At 40.1% G+C, this 19,677-nt stretch overlaps 1 protein-coding gene across 1 annotated transcript; it reads left to right on the top strand.

Moving 5' to 3' along the window:
* Positions 1-4,302: 4,302 nt before the first annotated feature.
* Positions 4,303-15,669, top strand: LMOD2 (leiomodin 2). The gene is made up of 3 exons (XM_036758720.1): positions 4,303-4,717; positions 13,313-14,683; positions 15,235-15,669. The coding sequence occupies exons 1-3, from the start codon at positions 4,445-4,447 to the stop codon at positions 15,259-15,261; spliced, it is 1,671 nt and encodes a 556-aa protein (XP_036614615.1). The 5' UTR covers positions 4,303-4,444; the 3' UTR covers positions 15,262-15,669.
* The last annotated feature ends 4,008 nt before the right edge of the window (positions 15,670-19,677 follow it).

The raw sequence follows: 19,677 nt of genomic DNA, 5'->3' as shown, positions 1-19,677 counted from the left end.
ATTATTTCATTCTATTCTCACAGTAGCCTTGTCAGTTACATAGTGTAAATACTATGACTATTTTAGAGATGAGGTAACTGAGACTCTTGAGAATTTAAGTAATTTTCTCAGTCACACAGCAAATATAAAAACTGGGAACTGAACCAACGTATGACTCTAGATCTGTTTTCAAAATAATAATCATCATCATAATAAATAATAATCATAAGGATAGCTAGCATTTGTGTAGCTATGTGCCAGACACTTACCATGTGCCAGGCACTGTGCTAAGCACTTTACAATTATCTCATTTGATTCTCATAACAACCCTGGGAGCTAGGTGCTATTATTATCCCCATTTTACAGCTGAGGAAATTTAAGTAAATAAAAATGAAATAATTTACCCAGCATTACACAGCTAGTTAAGTGTCTGAGGTTGGATTTGAACTCAGGTCTTCCAGGTTCGGTGCTCTATCCACTGTACCACCAGCTGCCTCACTGTACTCATGAGATACCAAATTCAAACATTTCATATGAAAAAGCTAAGATACCTAAAGAATAAAAACATATAAACATCTTGAGTGAAAATTTGGCCAATGGCATTTAACTTAAGGGAGCAGAAACTCCAAAATATGGCTAATGTTTAAAAGTAGGAATTCTGATCTGAGACGTGTGGAAGGTGCTACACTAGAGGCAGATTCAATGCAGAGAAAATCCAAAGTAGAAGAAGCATTTTTCTTCTCTCTACTTTCACTTATCTCTTCTGCTTGTTATGATTCAGATGAGTCAGTATCATCCTTGGTAATTATCTTTATTGTGCAATAGGCAGATCAAGTTGTCTGCCTATTTGTTAATGAAATTTTTGTATTGTCAATTTAGGAGGTTTTACTAAGACATTTGGATTTTGAAGGGAGCTGGGGGTGGGAGAGGGAAAACCCCTCAGAGTGTTCTGTCACCCAAGATGCATCTCTACCACAGTGTAGACTGAGCCCTTGCACACTTTTAAGAAATGTTTCCTCTAAAAAACATGTTGCCTCTTAATGCTCCCAGGGAATTGTCTAAGAATATAGAATAGAGGTGATCTGCAGTAGTGGAGGGATTTTCCTACCCCAAGGAAAGCACAGGTCCAAACAAAACAACAATAATAATATTAAAAATGCTATAATACTAGGGGTTCTGGTTATTATGTTGTAAAATTGTGCAGAAAAAACATCAATTTTTGTGTTCTACAAGCACAACACAGCAAACCAAACAAACCTAGAAACCCCACAAACCAGCCTGTTTTGGGGAATGGGGAGGGAAGGAGAATGAGAACTGATGAGGTCTCTAAATCAGGAGTTCTTATATCCTTTTCTGGTGTCAATAGTGGTACATGGTTGGCAGCCTGGTAAAGCTTAGAAACCCCTTCTCGGATTAATATTTTCAAATACACAAAATAAAATACATAGAAATTTTTTTTAAGTTCATGGAACTCAGACTAAGAACTCTGGCAGGGGCAGCTAGGTGGCACTGTGAGTAGAGCACCGACCCTGGAGTCAGGAGGACCTGAGTTCAAATGCAACCTCAGACACTTGACACACTAGCTGTGTGATCTTGGGCAAGTCACTTAACCTCAACTGCCCAGTCTTCCCCCCTCAAAAACAAACAAAAAACTCTTGCAAATGGTCATTTTAAAAAATTGTTTGAAATAAGCCCCTTTGGGACTTCTGAAATGTCTGATGTGGTCCAGTCACTCTCAGTCTCCATAAAAAGTTGAAGGGCCCTACTATTGGGAAAGGCAGGGTAGTTTGAGATGTCTTTTGGGAATTAAGTAACTTCACACTGACTTTGCTGAGTAAATAAGGTAACATAATATGTGATAGGAGAGGAGTCAGACCCACAGCCATCCAGGCCGAGAAATCCCTGGCAAGTAATAAAAAAATCAGAGAGCGCAAAGGAGACTAAAACCATAAATACATTTTTGCTCAGATCAATGCATTAATAAATTTAACTTTTTAACTGTTCTCAAAATAAAAGTAGAGAATTTGCACGTTCCCTTAACTAAAAATCTATTTAATTTGGCAATGAAAGAAATATTCTGTGAAAGGTAAATTGTACTAGTAATAATTTCAACCCTATTTTCATTTATTAAAATTTAATTCTTAGAATTTGTAAAATATCACCCTTACTTAGGTATCTCTATAAGTTTTATCCATGTTACAAATTTCATGGAATTTTAATAAAAATTGTATACAGAGTACATGCCCAGCTGGAAACTCTTACTAGCTGCCATTTTGTATCAAGATGATGGACCCGACTACAAGCCCGGCTTCAGTCATATCTTGCTTTGCCTAAAAGACAGACAGTGCTTTCTAAAATTATCACGAAAAGATAGACAAATGGGAAACGACAAGCGGTCAGACTGAGGCCAAGTGGGAAACGCCAAGCAGTCAGACTGAGGCCAAGTTAAGGCACTTGTGTAGTCTCATTTAAAACTAGTAGATTTCTAGTAGGTATTTCGGTTATTTGTGACATCCATCTGGAACTCAAGGGTCACATCTCATAAAGGTGCTGTAAGCAGGACTAAAGCCGGCGCTTTCTTAGTTCAGGTTCACTGCCGGGACAAAATGAGGCGTCCAAAGAGGAGGTTAATTTTCCTCTAACCGGGAAGGATACGCAACAAGGACGTATAACAGGGATAGGGAGGCACTTAGCTCGGCTCCACACAGTCCCCCTCGCCTCCATCTGGAACACGACTGGTTTGTCAGTCGTCAGGGCGTAGCCACTCACGTGGTCTCGAGCACCCGCCCAGCCTGCAGAGCTTGGGATCCCCAAGGGCTTTTTATTGGCTCCAGGCCAGGAAGTACGTCAGAGAAGCTGGAGCCAATCAGATTTTGCGGAGGGAGGACACGGGGGAGGGGCAGGGCGGGGCCTGGGAAAGTTAGGTCAGATGGAAGCGTGGGGGAAAAAAGCTTTCGCAGTAAGGGAAGCTGTGTAAGGAAGGAAACTGTTATCCCACCATTATGTGTAAGAAGTAATTAGCGCTACCAAAAATAAAACCAGTTTCGTGTGCCTCTCATTGCGGCATTACATTTCAAGCTTTAGATGAATCCGTCCAAATGTCATCCGCCAACAGAGAAGTTCTTACGGGGCCAGACATGGCGTCTGGAAAGCCTGCCCTGCATCCAGCACCTATGTGGCCAGGAGCGGATGGCTTAACTTTGCAGGGACCCCAGGCAGCTTCCTCAGATTTTAAATCACAGATGACTTACATTGGTGGAGGGAGATTCCATACCAGGAGTTCCCTACACAGATCTGGACAAAAATATTAAACTTGGTTCTCTTTACTTTTCACACCAGAGACGAGACCTCATTGGTTTGAATATTTATAAAATCACTTACAGGCCCATAGAGCATCGTGAATAAAAGAGCTGAAGTCTACAAAACCTGGGTCTAAGTCAGGGGTGGGGAACTCGCAGCCTCAAGACCACGTGTGGCCTTCTAGGTTCTCAAATGCAGCCCTTTGACTGAATCCAAACCACTTGAGGACCTAGAGGGCCACACAGCCTCGAGGCCGCAGGTTCCCCGACCCTGGCTTAAGTACTACCTCTTAGGAGTACTAGTTGCATAACCCTGGGCAAGTCACTTAACCTTTCAATGTCCTAGGCAATTCTCTAAAATTTTAAATTGCAGAATAAGTGCTACTCTGAGTTGGTGAAGGGTATTTCCTCACTGCCAATTTCCTACCTGGATGAAATCACATATCTGGAACCATGGTTACCCCTCCCCCTCCCCCGAAAAAGTGACTTTGAAACGAACATTGTAATTTTAGTAATAATCATGCTTTGGAATTTTGTTGAGCAAATCCCCTTAATTAGAAATCCCTTAAGGAGACACTAGATTGAAAACCAAATAGTCCGTCTTTCCTCATCAAAGCTGTCAGTGAAAACAGGGGACCTAAGACAACTATCCCCAGATTATTGTGAACAGAGGAAGGTCACTTTCAAACCTCCCCCCTTAGAACGACATTAGAAAAGCCTTTTCTGTTGTGGTGGCAGTGGTGGTTAGTTCTCAAAATACATTTCTTCCCCCGCTCGACAGCAAAGTGAGTTGGAACTCTGGTCGATAGATGGGTGAGCATAGTGTCTCTACTAGTAGGCTGAGTTAAATATGGTATTGGTCATTATGTCAATAATCCCTCCTGGTTTCAAGACCTCCAACCACCACTGATGAGACATTCTTTGTGTTCAAATGTCTGGCTGACGTCTGATGCTTAAAACAGCCTATGCTTTCACCCCTCTCTGCATTGTCATAACCCTGTATCACTACTCTTAAAAGGATATCGCAGCCACTCTGAGAACCAGTTGCTGACCAAAGAAGCCAGCCAGCCTGACTGCCAGCCTAACTGCCCGTGTCCCTGCCTGCTTCTGGCCGCCTTGTATGCCTGATTCTTCACACTTTCTGTTGATTTGACAAAACAGGGACCATGTCTACCTTTGGCTACAGAAGAGAACTGAGCAAATATGAATCCATCGACGAGGATGAACTCCTTGCTTCACTGTCACCGGAGGAGCTGAAGGAGCTGGAGAGGGAGCTGGAAGACATTGAACCCAACAGAAATCTGCCAGTGGGACTAAGGCAAAAGAGCCTGACAGAGAAAACCCCTACAGGGACGTTCAGCAGAGAGGCACTGATGGCCTATTGGGAGAAAGAGACCAAAAAGCTTCTGGAGAAAGAGAGGCTAGGGGAGTGTGATAAGGTAGGATCCTACAGCTTGCACTCTCCACTGAGCACCCAGGGCCCTTATTTTGTTTTTGAACTTCAATTTATATCAGTTCTTTCCTTGTGGCCTTATGTTTCTCAGGGACTAGAAAATCTTTTAGATTGAAACAAGGATGTAGTCTGTTTAGTTCCTGGAAGAATCAAGCCAGGGATTCTGTTCTTTATGTAAAAAGAGCTAGTCTACATTGGAAAAGTAATATGCAACTAAGATACGTTAAGATTTTTTTTATACTTTAGCCAGTGTCAACTATAAGCCCATAATATGGTATTATTCACATCTCTTTGTGAGACTGGTTAATTAAATCTTTCCTTTCTAAAGATGCAGAGATAACGATGGTAGTCATATGACAACTTTTTCTTCTCCAACATTGCCTAAGAACCAGGAAGTATGCTCGTAATTTGTAAGGCAGAGGTCTGAGAATAGTTGTCCAGTACACTTGAACTAGAAGGTGGATAAACAGGCCTTTACAAGCAAGACCAGAAGGACGTGTTCATGGGAAAACAGGAGTGGCAATAACCATAGGGAACATACAGAAATGACTCTTGAATTTATAGGACTTGGGCAATGAACTGTATCAGAAAGAGCACTGGTCTGCAAGTGAGGGGAATTTTGGTTTTTGGCCTGGGCCTGTTTAACCAACTGTCAGATCTTGGATAAATCATTTAACTAAGTTTATTAGAGTTTCAATGTCCACACCTGTAAGATGAGAGGGATGGGCTAGGTAATCTCCAAGGCCCCTTCCAGCTCTCCCAGTCTATTTGGTTCTGTAAACTGAGCTCAGTCAGAGTGATATAAAAACCAAATGACTTGGAGCCAACAGTCAGCCAGCCAGTGTACTAATAGAGTGACTGTTAGATAATATCCACATTAGGGTGTACTGAATAAATGAGAAGATATGTACAAGGCACATCTGTTGCAATGCATCAAGAGGCCCTTGAGAATCCAGCCATGGAAGTCCTGGCTTCACCCAAGGCCATTCTGGCTACTGCAAGGGTGAGGTGAGGCTGGCATGCTCTGCTCCAAGACCACTCCCAGAACTTCAGCATGCAAATAAACAGCAAAAGAATGTGATCTCCATTGATAGAGACTAGAAAGAACAGTCAGGTTTAGGGCTTTCTGTTCATGATGTATACCTGGTTTCCTTCAAGGTTTTGGTGGGGCCTAGTGGCTTTTTAGGGCATTTCAGTGGTGCAATGTGGATAAAGCAGGCCCAGAGTCAGGAAAATCTGAGTTCAAATTAGGCCTCAGAAATTAGCATCTGTGTGACCCTGAGATAAGACACTTAATCACTATTTGCCTCAGTTCCTCATCTGTTAAATAGGGACACACTGGAAAAGGAAATGCCAAATCACTCCAGTATCTTTGCCAAGAAAATCCCATGCACGAAAGTGAAGGGGCCACATAGAGTCAGATACACTGAACAACAACAGTGGCCTTTTAGTTTAACTGGGCAACGGTGTGGTAATAAGACTACTACAGTCAAGCTTTGATCCGTCTGAGCCTGTGAGCTCTACTCCAATTGCTTTTCTAATTCTGGCCAGCTGACTCCTTGGCCCAAGGAGGCTAGAGAAGTGGGTGGCTGTATGCAAATCCATCCCCTGTTAACACCACAAAAAAAAAAAAAAACAACTCAGAGGACTATTGCTGTGTCTTTCATCACATGTGAAGAATAGCCAAAGTTCTGGGAGGAAAGAGGAGATGGTGACCTTAGTTATCAGACTAGTATGTTCTTTGAAGCATTAGGAATTAACAGATCTGGAGAGGAAAGTCCTTTGGTAGCCATATCGAGAGTGACAGTCAACAATAGCAGGTCACCCTCTAAGTATAGCACATCACACTTAGGGACAGTCACAGAGTGAATTGACCCTACTGACAAAGGATACCCTGACGTGAAACTGAATTAACTCTTTAGCACAAAGATGGGCCACCTATGGCACAAGTGGTCTGACAATGTGATTTGGAATTAGAACACACAGGCTGGGCATCAGGCAAAAATTATGAAAGAGGCAAAGCTTTGCTGTGCTACTCTCTTACTTTCTTTATCTCTGCCCCCTTTCCATTTTCCTGGTGTCTTCCTCTCTTGGGTTCCCCCTTTTCTAGTCTTGTCCTTTGTCCAATTTTGTTCTAAATGGATTGTCAACTAATCTGTGCAAAGGGCTTAGCTGCTAACTGAAGTCAGTTTTGATTGTAGCAATAACAACTTAGGGATTTTTAAAGGCAAAGATTTCAGTGCCCAAAGGAACAAAGCTATAGAGGTGGAAGCAGTTGGGTGGTATTGGGGATGTGGAGAGGGAACCTACTTATAGAAGTTAGAATTAGACCATCACTTGTATGAAATGCCTCCTTAGAAGTAATCCAGAAACATTCTTTGACTTACATAGCAATAAGAGAAACAGAAATACAAAAGTCAATCTCTCATCTAGAACACTATGCCAAAGCCTGTCCCATGTGATTCACAGAGGAGAGGAGAGCTAAAAAGGATAGCGAATGGCAATAGAGGGATTTGGGAAGTGAAGACAGTATTATCTATGGGATTTGGGGGCAGATAGAAGAGTAGGGAATAAAAAAGGATACCTCAATGTGGAAAAGCAGTTTGTCTATTGCTTTCATGTGAGACATGAAAATAATTGTTGGAAGTGACTAAAAATTTAATGAATACTCACCGTAGAAAGGCAGAGTAGATTAATTTAGGAATATCAAATATATCTAAAATAGAAGACTTTTGTAAACAAGAAAGAATGAGATTAAGATTTGGTTTATTCAAAGTCCTCCCATAGTTGAGACATCTAATTCAATTCAGCAATATAATTGGCATTTATTACATACCTAGTCTGTCCTTTCCCTCATGTAGCTTATAGTCTAAGATGGATGAGATGTCCCACACAGATAACGACAACAGATAATATTTCAAGGCGAGCACATTAGAGAAGTACAAAAACAAAAAACTATGAACTCTTGGGAGGAAAAATAATTACCATTTGGAAGAGGTGATGATAATATTGTTTATTCTCATATAAAGAATTCAGTATTATCCTCATTTTCAGATGAGGAAGACTAGAGTCAAAGACAAAGTGACTTGCCAGCAATCACCAGCTTTTGATTCTGAATACAGCGCTCCTTCCGTTAGAACACACTACCTCTCTAAGGCTTTCAAGAGGAGGTGGATATTAAATTGGGCTTTAAAAGCTGGGTAGGAATTCAACAATCAAGGAGGGGCAGGGAGGACATTCCAGGCATAGAGAACAGCTTGAACTTGATACAGTTTAAATAGCTCAGGGCTATCAAGCAGAGACAGTGACTTATTCTACCATTTTCTTCTAAGCTCTCTACTGTTCTTAGCCTATTGTCAGCCCTTGACAAGTACCAAGTAAGAGCATTCTCCTTTAAATGATCTTCAGCTCTGCTGAATAATGAGCTACAAAATGACTCAGTATAAAAGTCAATTGCATTATTTTTTTTCTTACATAAACTACTAGGTTTTACTTTATTGTCCCCATTAGGGCAACTCTTATCCTGTTATTTCTCTTATAAGTGTTTGTTTATATAGGGCAGATCCTTCTTACTTCTGGTCCTCACTGTCCTGGATGCTGCTGCTTGAAATGGACACAGACAGGTGGCATATTCTCTCTTTCCCTGTCCCTGCGCATTGCTAGTAATACTCTTATAGGTGGGGCATCTTTGCCTCCTATAAGCCATGACAGACAGGAGCCAAAGTAGTGAGGAAATTAGTTGTTAGTGTATGTATTGTATGCCTGGCCCACTTTGGACGAAATTTAAAATGTGTGTGTGTGTGCGTGTGTGTGTGTGTGTGTGTGTGTATCTTAAAAGGTCAACCGATAAATATACACATATGACATTAAGAATATATTTTCTTAGGAACATATTTTCTTATTCTAATCTTAAGACAAATCTGACATCTACCCTTGGTCATTCCCACCAGTACCTAAGGCCAGTGCTATCAATAGATTAACCTATCTAATAGCGCCTTGTAGCAGATTCAAGAGGGCAGAGCCAAAATGGAGCCTAGAAACGGTCACAGAATTACAAATGTCCCTTACTAGTTCATCTATTTCTTTGTTTCTACCACTCTTGAAACTTCTGCCTTCGCAGTAGCCCCCACTTTCATCTGGAATTCCCATTTCTGGCTCTGCAATTACCGCTCTACACAAAGCCTACACCACTACTTGGTGAAGGTCAGACTGTGGGCCAGGTGATAGAATTATGGTAAAGACCATGGTGCCCTAATATCTCCCACACCCCAGTCTGGCCCTTGCCATAGAAATCAAATCAACAGCAGTTGCACAAAGCTAACAAGTCATTGGCCCCATCAGTATAGATTCATAGGAGTTAAGACCAGAAGGCACCTTTGAGATCATTTAGTCTAACTTCCTCTTTAAGAGATGAAGGAATTAAGACTCTGTGTTCTCTCTTCTTGAATGAATGATGGAAGGAAAGATTTATTAAGTACTTTCTATAGGCACAGCCCTTTGCTAAGTACTTGGGGTAAAAATAGAAAAATAAGTAAGGCCGTGGTCTCAAAGAGGACACATTCTAATTGAGAAACAACATGTATGGAAAGTTTCAGCTACAAGTCAAATGGAAAGGTCCATAATCCTTAGAGTGCAGCAGCAAAACAGATGGCAATGCCTCTTCTTTAATGTCATTTCTACTGATAAAATCCTATTAGTTTCTAATGCAGAACTATTTGATAGAGCTAGAAGATACCTTAGAGCTTACTTAATCTGCCCTCTCATTTCACGGGTGAGAAAAAATGAAGCCCAGTGATATTAACTTGTAGAAGGTTACTTAAGCAATGACAGGGCCAGGATGAGAACCCCAATCCCAGGGTCAAACCTCCTAGGGCATATACATGTGTGTATGTGTACATATATATGTATATGTATGTGCATATGTATGTATGTATGTGTATATATGTATATACACATACATATATACATACACACGCTTTTGTACGTGTGTGTACTGTGTGTGTATGTATGTATGTACGTGTATATACATATACATGTGCGTACAATGCATATATGTATGGCATACATATATATGAGTATATGTATTTGTAGATATTCATGCTCACACACATATACATATATTGTATCATTTCTCTAGAGTAAATTTTAAAATGTTTCACTTGTTCAATCCTCTTTTTTTCACTGACTTGTTCCCTACCCATTAATAAAATATACCAATGAATCTATGATCTCATTAATATGGATATTCCCTTCAATGATACAGATTGTAACCTAGCCACATCTGATCTTCTAGTCTGGCTCTTATACATATTCTCCTATAAGTCAGACAGAGGGAGTCTCCCCAACATGCTGAGGGTGTTGTGTTATCATGACATCTGAAGGATACCAATGGAAAATGTGGATTGTCCATCAGTTATCCCTGGTTATTGCCACATCACCACCCATCTTCTTTTTCCATCATGCATGTCTTTACACCACTTATACCTAATTCTTCATTTGTAATGTATTGCAGTATGTTCATGCCCTCCATGTATCTTTCCATTGCACTTTGATGATCCTCAGCTTCAATACTTTGGAGATTGGTGTCTTACAACTCGTGGTACAAGATTATTGGAAAAATATTGCTGTTAAAAGCATAGTACCTTTGTTACTCTAATTGTTACCATAATTAAATGATGGTTAAGATAAAATTTTAGTATTTTCCAAATGACCAAGATAAATCTTCAGCAACATCCTTGATTCTGTGTAACAACTGGATATTGTCTATTGTGAAAGAAGCATCTTTCTCCAAACCTATCTTGAATGCTGTCAATTTTGCAAAATTTGTTCTTGCATTCACCACATTTGTACAGATTTTTTTTATCTTGCTTTTTGCCTGGATTCCAATCCTTTTTGGATAGTGTTGCCCGCGTCGCTGGCAATAATCTGGCACCCCAGTAGAGCAGCCATCAAAATATCTACCAAACTGCAGTCTCCATTAGGCCTGGGAATATGCCTTATTCTTCTTTGTATCTGCCAAGGTACTAGACCAGTGCTTTGCATATTGTACTTAATCAGTGAATATTTGTTAATGAATCTTCTCTTGGTTTACTTTTTGTGCCTTATTCTGTTTCTGTATCTTGAACAATATAGTCAATGAGTATATACGTAAAATAGAAATCTCTATAATAACCCATCCCTTTCCATTCTAATCTAATGCCAGGCACATAGAAGGTGCTTAATAAATGTTTATCAGATTGAGTTGGATTGAATGTTGGTCAGACTTTTTCCCCCGTTGTTAAGGCCTAGAGTTTTTCTCAAAACATAAAAGGTGAATAAAGACTTGTACCCATAGGCAGAGGGATGGCAATAATGCACCATGCTTTGGGGCCAAAGTTCTGCCATTCTGATTGTTATAGAAGCCCTGCTGTGGAAGAACAGCACCTGCTGCTTAGATGAGGGCAGAAAAGGGGACTCCATTATGATTGTGAATTCAATAATCATTAAACCAGGAGCATCATCCCAAGAAAGAACCTGACCCAGGCAATTTAAAGGATCCAGAATCAGAAGGTCTCTGGGGATTTCTTTAGAGACAATGGAAATTTTGGCAGGTTTAAAACTTACTTCTGTGCATTTCCCCATAAAGAATTTAAGGGTTTTGAACACAGTAACTGAAAAGTTGAGCTGAATTGAAAAGATGGTGGATAGAGTTCTGTGCTTGGAAACAGGAAGAGCTGAGTTCAAGTCCTCTCTCTGACACATACTGGCTGTGTGACTAGGAGCAAGTGTCTTGGAAGGGAATGGAACAAACATGTATTAAGCACCTCCTATGTGCAGGCATTGTGTTAAGAGCTTCACATAGGCTATTTCATTTGATCCTCACAGTAACCCTTGGACATAGGTGCTGTTATTATTATTTATGTTTCTTAAGGTTGAGGCAGGCAGAGTTTAAGTGACTTGCCCAGGGTCATATAATTACTGAGTGTCTGAGGCTGGGTTTGAACTCAGATTTCTCTGATTTCAGGACCAGCACTCTATCCACTGTGCAACTTAGCTGCCTCTACACTTAATCTCTCAATGTCCCAGGTAAATCTCTGAAATAGGATGTCTCAACTCTTAGTACAGTTTTAAGTTTAAATTTAAGCTTTGGTAGCTTAAAACTGAACCAGGACTTTGGGAACAACCTTCATACTTCTTGAATCTGTGCCCCTTGTTTTGTTTTTGTTTTTTTTTTAAATAAGGAATTCTAGATATTGATGAAATCATAGGTCTGGATCAAAACAAAAAGTTGCAAGTAAAATTTCAGCACATACATTTAGATTTGAGAATTTATTTTGTCAAATATGTCCATCCTTCTGAAAGTATTTTTTCTATGATTTTCACACAGACTAATAAGAAAGAAATGCATTGGTCCTGAGTACTTGGTTTTTTTAAAAGACAGTTGAGGTAATAGATGATAAGAGCTTGGTGGAATATGTGTGTGTGTGTGTGTGTACACACTCACACATATTCACACATATTTAAATGAAAGGTGATTTTGCCCCAAGAACAAGAAAACTCTAACAAAAAACTAACAAAATAATCACTTCTTTGAGGTTATGACTTGTACTTTTGCATCCTTCAAAGTGTTAACCACTATCCCAGTGATATAATAGAATGAGAAAATGTAGCATGATGAGAAGGGGACTTGACTGAGTTTCAAGAACTACATCTTATTTAACACTCTTGGGCAAGTTTCCACAAGTCTCAGTTTTCTAATGTCCTGTGTGAAAGTTTTATGAAAGCCATATAATGCTATGCAAATAAAGCATATTTTTATTATGAGTAATATTTTTGATGAATAAGTCCTTTTTATTGACCTTCAGATAAAATGCCCTAGTGATCAAAATCAAGACTAGTCTCTTTTCCAAACAAATTAATTAATCATTCTCTATTCTAGTGAAGTAAAAACAATGTAATATCTTTTTTTTTTTGAGGCAACAGGGTTAAGTGACTTGCCCAGGGTCACACAACTAGCAAGCATCTGAGGCAAATTTGAATTAGGTCCTCCTGACTCCAAGGCTGGAACTCTATCCACTGAGCCACCTAGCTGCCCCTAGCAATATAATATCTTTGCTACATTTCAGGTCTCATTTAAACTCATATGGGAAAGGGGATATTCACATTTGAACTGAAAAGCCTCTCCAGAATTTTACCTTCAGCTCTTAAAATCCATGGAGTCCTCGCTATCACATCCTTTAGATTATCAATATCAGTTTGTTTTCATTTTTTTTTGTTTGCTTGTCTGTTTGTTTTTGAAGGAGATTGGGGGTGTCAATTCTTGAAAGGTGTTTAAATCTGACATATTACAAATGAGCTGGGAGATAAGAGCCCAAGAAATGGGGCATTGGTAAAACCAAGAAAAAAGCCTGTATCATCAGATATGATATCAGACCTTAATCCTTGTTTAAATTGTTACAGTTATGTTTTTCAAGACCTTCAGTGATTGTCTTGTCATGTTATCCCTGATCAGCTGAATTCGGAGCATTTCTCAGCTATGGATAATATGGAAAACAAAACTAATAGTTACCATTTAATCCTGACACCTGACTTCCTTATTTAGGGTACAGAAGAAGACAAAGAGGACAGTGAGGAAGAACTTATCTTTACAGAAAGCAACAGTGAGGTCTCTGAAGAGGTGTATACTGAAGAAGAGGAGGAGGAAGAAGAGGAAGAAGAAAGTGATGAAGAAGATGAAGCAGAAAGGAAGCCTGAAGTCCTACAGGGCTGTCAGGAAACTCCGAATTGTGTACAGGGCCGTTCTGATAGCCCTAAGCCAAAGACATTTAAGAGTCAGATAGAAAACATAAACCTAACTAATGGCCACAGCAGCAGAAACACAGAGTCACCTACTGCCATTCATCCTTGTGGCAATCCCACTGTTATCGAGGATGCTTTGGAAAGAGTGAAGAACAACGACCCCAACACCACTGAGGTCAACCTGAACAACATCGAAAACATCACAACGCCAAATCTGACCCGCTTTGCTGAAGCCCTCAAGAACAACACAGTGGTGAAAACATTCAGCCTGGCCAATACAAAGGCCGATGACACCGCTGCCATCGCAATTGCGGAGATGCTGAAGGTCAACCAGCACATAAGCAGTGTCAACATTGAATCAAATTTCATCACTGGCAAAGGGATTCTGGCCATCATGCGGGCCCTTCAACACAACACGGTTCTGACAGAACTACGGTTTCACAACCAAAGGCATATCATGGGCAGCCAGGTGGAAATGGAAATTGTCAAGCTGCTGAAGGAGAACACAACGCTGGTGAGACTGGGCTATCATTTTGAACTTGCTGGACCAAGAATGAGCATGACGAGTATCTTGACAAGAAACATGGACAAACAGAGGCAGAAACGGTTGCAAGAGCAAAAGCAACAAGAGGGGTATGATGGGGGATCCAACTTCAGAAACAAAGTTTGGCAGAGGGGAACTCCTGGCTCTTCCCCTTATGCATCCCCTAGACATTCTCCTTGGTCATCTCCAAAACTGCCTAAGAAAGTCCAGTCTGTAAGAAGTCGACCCCCATCTCCTGCGGCCCCATCTCCTCCTCCTCCACCCCCACCTCCTCCTCCACCTCCTCCTCCTCCTCCTCCTCCTCCTCTTCCTCATATGCCACCGTTACCTCCTCCCCCACCCCCTCCCCCACCTCCTCTGCCAGAGAAAAAGTTAATAACCCGAAACATTGCAGAAGTCATCAAACAACAAGAGAATGCCCAAAGGGCATTGCAAAATGGACAGAAAAAGAAAAAAGGGAAAAAGATCAAAAAACAGCCCAACAATATACTGAAGGAGATAAAAAATTCATTAAGGTCAGTTCAGGAAAAGAAAACAGAAGAAAGTTCAAGACCTTCCACCCCACAGAGATCAGCTCATGACAACCTCATGGATGAAATTCGGGGAAGCAGTATAAGACAGTTAAGGCGGGTAAGTAACCTGAGAGCTGGCATTTGGGCACAGAATTAGCAGATGAGTTGGCCTCAATTGCATGATGGTACCAAAGTCACTTCCCAAAATACTTTTTAATATTCTAAATATTTTAGTATGTAAGAGCAAACATACCAGCTGGATATACTAGGAACATAGGATACCACTGAGCACATTTCCAGTTGGGAAATATGCCTATTGCTTGTTCACTCACTCAGAACTCCAGTATATCCCCAAAGCCCCTGTTTTAAGAAAACCCATTATATAAAAATGCTTACTTCCTAAATAGATAAATCAGACTGATAATGAGCTTTTGGAAATGATTCTTCCTTTCACAAAAATAACACTTAAAATAATTAATACATTTAAAATTATATGATTTGATGTCCAAAAAAGCTGAAAGACCACAATTTTTCAATAGCGTTATTATTCTAGAAAGGGAATTATGTTTGTATGTTGATCAGAGAATACCTGTATATGTTTACAATAGATGATAGCTTTGCATTATAACTATGCTATTTTAATAAGAACAACAATCCCCTATTTTGTAGGTGGAAGTACCAGAGGCTCTTCGATAGAATAAGAAGTAGAGAGGAATCCAAGAATCACTTCATGAAGAGGATGCCGAATTGTTCAATGGTATTCAATAGACTGAATTGTGCAGTATTTCCCAAGTATACTCATCAATTTGAAACTTCCTTTCCTACTTATAAATATCAGCACCAAAATAGCACCCCAAATAGAGTTTTAAGAAATAGGCATTGTTCTTTTGTAAATATGGAAATAAATAAATGTCTTTTTTATTTAATGATATTTTTATTGGCAAGTAGCAGTTTATTTAAAGATTATCTTAAGTATTAACCTGTATATCTCTGGATATGTTAATCATCCTGAACTGCACTGGATTCTCAGCCTGTGTTGGGGTTTTAGGGCCCTTATCCCTAATAAAATTTGTTTAAAATTTTGGTTTTTTTTTCCTTTTTAAAGCCAATGTGGTCTTTTTCTTGGTTTTCTATGAATTATACTCAGATTTTCCAGATAAATGTAACACTGTTGAACATTAAAAAGATTTCATTTTTACCCAAATAAGGCTTGGATGGTGGCATTCCATTAACACGTTTCTCATTCCCTGTTATTGTCTCAAGCCCAGCAAGACTTTTAGTTCTTTGGTCAATGTTTATTTTGCATGGGGGTTGAAACTTATATGTGTTTGATAATGAAGCTAATGTCAGGAAAGGCCCTAGGGCAGGGGTGGGGAACCTGTGGCCTCAAGGCCACATGTGGCCTTTTGATTGAGTCAAGTTTTACAAAAAAAATCCTTTTATTTAGGGGATTTGTTCTGTGAATTTTGGATTCAGTCAAAGGGCCGCACTTGAGGGCCTACAGGGCCACATGTGGCCTGGAGACTGCAAGAGCCCCACCCCTGCCCTAGGGTTTCTGGTGCCTGTCTCTACTTGAGAGTTTTATTTCTCAGCTCTATAAATCTAAAACTTTGCCCCACTTATCTTGGGGGATCGTACAATCATAAGATTTAGAAATGGAAGAGATATTAGAGATCGTTGCAACTAACCCCCTCATTTTACTGATGAGAAAATTGAATGCCAGACAGGTAAAAATGACTTGCCTCACGTCACTTCATAATAGCTAACATTTACGTAGTGCTTACTATGTGCCGGGCCCTATGTCAAGCGCTTTACAAATATCTCATTTGATTATCACAACAACCCTGGGAGGTAGGTATTATTACTAAAATGAGGAAACTAAGGCAGACAGTGGTTCAGTGACTTGCCCAAGATCCGCATAGCTAGAAGTGTCTGGGACTAAATTTGAATTTAGGTCTTCCTGACTTCAGGTCCAGCTGCAGCATCTCACTGCCTCACGTCGCAGGTTAGTGGCAGAATCCCCAGACTTCAGTGATCCTTGGCTGTCTGACTCCAAATTAAGTTCTGGTTCTATGATTCCATGCTAGGAAATTGAGTTAACATAAGGGCACATTCACACGTACCTGATTTACGTCATGCCTAACAATGAGGATGAGGATAATGACAGTGATAATAATGACACTTGGCAAATTATTTTCAGAAATTTTTTTTGAGTAGAGCAACCTATTTGGGAAATGACATCAGGATCTGAATATATTCTATATACTAGTTAAGTATATAGAATTTAGACATAGGAAATTCACTTTTAGTTCAGTCGCAGAACCATAAGATCCAAGAATCTAGGAGTTGGAAGAGACTTCAGAGGCCATCTAGTCCAATTTGTGCCTGGCATATAGTAGATACTTAATAAATGCTAGTTGACTTGACTTGAATGAGAATCTCATCTACCACCTAACCTGACAATAGTCATATAGCCTTTGCTTATGCAGCAGGTAAAAGATGAAATGACTGGGGAAAAAAGGTTCAATCTTCCAAGCATATCGATTTATGAAGCAATGCTTGCCAATTGCCTAACAAATTGGGACCAGGACCATCCCTCAGCTTAAGTCTGGACCCTGAATACAGGAGGAGGCACACTTTTACACATTAAAAACAATAAAGTAAGGCCAATTAATTAAAAGAACTAATACAACATTAGGTAATCTGGTTTTTAATTGGAAGAAAGGTTAGGGGCTTTCTAGATTGGGAGGGGGAAGGTGAACAGGTGCAATTCCCTGAATTCAGAAACAAAGGTGCCATCCTCCCCCATCCCCACTCTGAAGTGATTGTATTCAATCAAAGGAACATAGAAACAATAACTGACCAGTACGGGCCAGTTTTCAGATAAGACATATGGATCACTTGAGATATACAACTGTGAGAAAACTCCCTGCATCAATCTTTGGATCTGTATGGTTTTCTGGTCAGCATAACCTAGGTCCTTGGTTAAGGGCAGTGGTGGGATTCAAATAAATTAACAACCAGTTCTCTGCCCTAATAATTGTTTTTTGGGTTGTTTTTTTTTTAAGTTAGTCACTTAGTAAATATTTATTAAGTACTGGACAATCTCAGTTGAAATCATGCATAAGTCACTAACCATGTGAGTAGGGAGCAGATCTCAGGTTTTTATTTTTGCTCATCCTATATTTGACATCATCTGGACTCTGACACTTAATTCACAGAATTTCAGAATTAGTAGGTACCTCAGTGGCTAGCTAATCTGGATGCCTTGAGAATATAACAAAACATAGAAGTCCCAACAGAAGCAGATGCTTGAGCCATTCTCCATCACAGACAGAAGTAAAGCTCTCTCCTCACTAGTCTGCCAGGCCAGTTTTTTCTCCCACCTCTTTCCCTCCAATTCATCTTGCAAACCGTTAAATGAGCCAACCTTCATAAACTGTCATTACCATCAGAGATTTAGAGCTGCAAGAAACCTCTTAGATTATCAGCTCCAACTATCATTCAAATAAGAAACTGAAGTCTGGATAAGTTAAATGACTCATTCAAAGTCATGCACTAGCCCCGTTTAAAAATGTGACAGTTCCCTACCTAACTACTTAGCACTGGATTATAGACTATCTTTTATTCATCTCATTGTTGGTACCATTGTCTTGTCTCTACTAACTAGAATCTTAACTTCTTGAAGTCAGGGATTATTTTCTATTTCTGGATCCCCAACAGTCCTGGACACATAACAAATATCTTAATATCTAGTTGTTGATTTAACTCCTGTAAATAGCCCTGCCCAAGATTCTTAACGCAGAAACTAAGAGCTGGTGTTTAGGCTAGTCTTAAGAACATCTAGGACATTTTCATTTCAGCAGAACACCTACCATCAATTATCCTAGGAGTTCTTGAAACAGTCTTTTCCCTCCCTCCTTTTGTCTGTTTTGCATCTTCTGTCTTTTGGGAGACAATAAACTCTGACACTATCAAACAAGAAGTAAAGAAGGGGAGAAAGTAGGCTATTTGTTTTGAAAAGAGCCTACTTAGATGGGACGGGGTGCTAAGTGAGCTGGCATCTTTTCCCTCACTAAATATAAACCAAACCAAAAGTTAAGCCTGACAACTTTTTGCCATTAGCCTTAAAAATTCAACAACACGCTTCACTGATTCACCAATTTTTAAGCAATCTATTGAGCTCAGAGTTGTTTGGCACCTATTGGAAAGCCTGCTTAGGGGGTGGGGGCGGGGAGGAGGAGGAGAAGGAGGAGGAGGAGGGAGAGGAGGAAGAGGAAGAGGAAGAAGAACAGGGGGAGGAGGCACTGAAGTTGTGTTCTGAAGAGAGTTACAGAGTCTAAGAGGCTGAATCAAGGAGAGAGTGCATTCCAGACACTGGTGTTGGCTGGGAAGAAGGATGAAACAAAAAGGCATGGAGATTGGAAATGGAATGCAGAGTTTAGGGAACAGTTAACAGACCAATTTCGTTGGACAGAGAATGCATGAAGGGGAGAAATGTGAAATGTGAAATATCTGGAAAGGTAGTCTTTATATGCCAAATGGAGAAGTTGGTATTTTATCCTAGAATTTAAAAAGTGACCCTCCCCGCCCCCCCAAAAAAGGCTGGGTTTGCAACCATGATTTCTTCTGCTGGACAGCATTCCCTTTGTAAGAGTCCTGGTAGTTTTAATGGGCAGCACACTCAATTGGAGGCAATAGTACAATATGACTACTAATAAAACTTAATCCATTTTAGGCTGTATTAAGAGAGGTCTGTGAGTGCCATGACCGTGTTCCTTCACTTCCTTCCTGATATATTTATGCTGTGCCTTCTAGCTGAGGCATCAAGTTTCCTGTACACGTCTCCATTTAAGCCCCGTGACTTAACCTGCAAACACACCAAATAAAAGGGATTGTTGCTTTGTGCTTAGACTTATTCACCTGATTCTTCTGAGAAGTTCACCCTTTATGTCTTAGCAACAGACCCCAATAATACATTTCTATCATTCTGTGCTTTGGCTCAAATTATTTCGATTTTTAAAATCACTTAGTTTGCTTACAGGGTAGCAATCAGAAGGTTTCTCCTTGTCAAAGTTTCTATCAGCTACACAAACTGCTAACTTTCCCTCC

Source organism: Trichosurus vulpecula, chromosome 5, assembly GCF_011100635.1.
Source record: "Trichosurus vulpecula isolate mTriVul1 chromosome 5, mTriVul1.pri, whole genome shotgun sequence".
NCBI lineage: Eukaryota > Metazoa > Chordata > Mammalia > Diprotodontia > Phalangeridae > Trichosurus > Trichosurus vulpecula.
The sequence above is the reverse complement of the archived record's forward strand: the minus strand, read 5'-3'. Positions and strand labels throughout refer to the sequence as shown.